Source organism: Myxocyprinus asiaticus, chromosome 49, assembly GCF_019703515.2.
Source record: "Myxocyprinus asiaticus isolate MX2 ecotype Aquarium Trade chromosome 49, UBuf_Myxa_2, whole genome shotgun sequence".
Classification (NCBI taxonomy): Eukaryota; Metazoa; Chordata; class Actinopteri; order Cypriniformes; family Catostomidae; genus Myxocyprinus; species Myxocyprinus asiaticus.
In genome coordinates this window covers 3,811,717-3,814,051 of record NC_059392.1, presented here as the reverse complement: position 1 = coordinate 3,814,051, position 2,335 = coordinate 3,811,717, and the positions used below count along the sequence as shown (strand labels likewise).

General features: G+C 34.5%; 1 protein-coding gene across 6 annotated transcripts in view; it reads left to right on the top strand.

Annotated features, from left to right (window-relative positions):
- Positions 1-136: 136 nt before the first annotated feature.
- The window catches only part of stab1 (stabilin 1), a 73,417-nt gene continuing 71,218 nt past the window's right edge, over positions 137-2,335 (top strand). For all 6 annotated transcript variants that reach the window (XR_007896756.1, XM_051694198.1, XM_051694197.1 and 3 more), the window contains exon 1: positions 137-1,025. Coding sequence is in view for 5 of the 6 variants with exons in the window: in XM_051694198.1 (XP_051550158.1) it covers positions 972-1,025 (54 nt within the window). In the remaining variant the exon portion in view is untranslated. The remainder of the gene's footprint in view (positions 1,026-2,335) is intronic.

The window sequence follows — 2,335 nt, the reverse complement described above, 5'->3', positions numbered from 1 at the left end:
TGCACCCTGAAGTGAACATTTCTTATGTCTGTCGTAACTGTATCACTCAGCAGACAAACACAATAACAGGAACTCTCAAAGTGATGGCACAGCAGTGCGGTAGAGTAACCACTGCTTTTTATTTTGCTGTATTGAAAGTCTGCTTTCCAATTTTAATCTAATGCACCGTTGAGTTTCACCCTTTAACATTTTATTTTTATGATTCCTTTAACACGCACAATAAAACAAAGTTTAAAGAACATTCCCTAAAGCTTTAAAACAAAACGAATGAAAGATTTATAAATTTTTTTATTGTTTAAATCACTTTTCATTGTTCCAGTTGCCCAAATGGTTAAGCAATGCACTTGACGCCAAGGTTGTGGGTTCAAATCCCAAAGAGAACACCTATGGGTTTGTTTTCTAAATTTTGGATAGAAATGTCTGAGATATGCAACCAATGTAAATGTAAACGAATTAAAACAGCTAGTTCATTGCTGAGTTTCAGTATCTTGTTTTCTCACAGGTCGTATACCTTGATTTACAATGCAACCTCAGTTCTAACCCCATCACTGCCATCTCTGAATATTTCAAGAATAATCTGCTAATGCTCAACTGACCCTTTTTAAATTCTGCTGAACCCTGCAGTCCTGTCAGCTGACAAACATAGACTTCCCAACCATCATGGAGGAAACACAGTGAAGGAAATCCGCTGTTTTTCCTGTCAGGAAAATATGTTTTTCTCACCTTGCTCTATCTAGCTAGAAGCTCTTTTATGGTCGTATCAAACCTCTCTCGCTGTGTTGTGAACCTGGTCAACATGCGAATACTTGAAAGCAAATGAGAGCGAGACTCTGAATAGATTTTTGGAGATGTTTTCAAGAGTTTGAGAGTTTCTGTTCTGTCCTGTGGCTAGAAATTGTGTCTGGTCACAGGGGGAAGCTTTTTAGTTTGTGTTCCTTGCTTATCTGAGGACTTGCAGTCAGGGATCAAATATGTCTTATCTTCTCATTGTGGGACTCATGGTACTGTGGAGTTCACAGCTTCAGGTAAGTCTGAATTGAGAGATCTGTCTTGATTTGGGGTACACTTACAAAAAAGTACTATGGTATTACTATGGTTCTTTGGACTTGGTACCATGGTAAAATGTAACATGGTAATACAATGAAATTCTTTGAAGCACCTTGCTATGTAAATACAATGGTATGTGAACATGACTTCTTTGGACATTTAACATGGTAAAACCATAATAAGTGAATATGATAAGCATCTTTGTACATGGTACAATTATATAACAATGATTTTGGACATGTAATACCATGATTTTGTAGTGCCTTGGTGTATCATGTAAATGCAATAGTATCTGTATATAGTAGTCTACTTTGGACATGTACCATGGTAATACTATAGTTTATTAATATTGTAATTATCTTTTGTGTATGGTAATATAATACTTTGTCTTTTAGGGCAAACTATATAATGATATTATTTGAAGCACCTTGTAGTACCTTGTAAATACCATGGTATATCAATACCATTATCTTCTTTGATTATGTTACCACGATAGTATCAAATTTTTGGGCTTGTACCATGGTAATACCATTGTATTGTTGGAAGTTCTTTAGAGTAACATTGTAAATACTATTGTATATGAATATGTTAATCTTCTTTGGGCATGATATCAAGATATTATCAAACTTCTGGGCATGTAAAATGGTAATACCGTGGTTTTCTTTGAAGCACTTTGGAGTAACATTGTATATGAATACAGTTATCTTCTTTGAACAGGACACCATGATAAAAAAAGGTTTTGGGCTTGTACCATGGTAATACCATGGTAATTTTTAAAGCGCCTTGGAGTACCTTGTAAATACAATGGTATCTTAATATTGTAGTCTATTTTGGACATGTACCATGCAAACTGTACCATAGTTTATTATTGATAATATAAAGTTTTTGGGCTTGTACCATCGCAATACCATTGTATTCTTGGAAGCACATTTGAGTACCATGTAAATACCATGGTATATGAGTATATTAATCTTATTTGGACATGATATTATCAAACTTTTGGGCATGTACCATGATAATACCATGTTTTTCTTTGAAGCATTTAGAGTAACATTGCAAATACCATGGTATATGAATACGGCTATCTTCTTTGAACATGGTTCCATGATAAGATCAAGTTTTTGGGTATGTACCACAGTAAAACCATGGTATTGTTGGAAGCACTTTGGAGTAACATTGTAAATAAATACCTTGGTATATGAATACGGTTATCTTCTTTGAACATGTTACCATGATAATATCAAGTTTTTGGGCTTGTACCACAGTAATACCATGGTTTTGTTGAAAG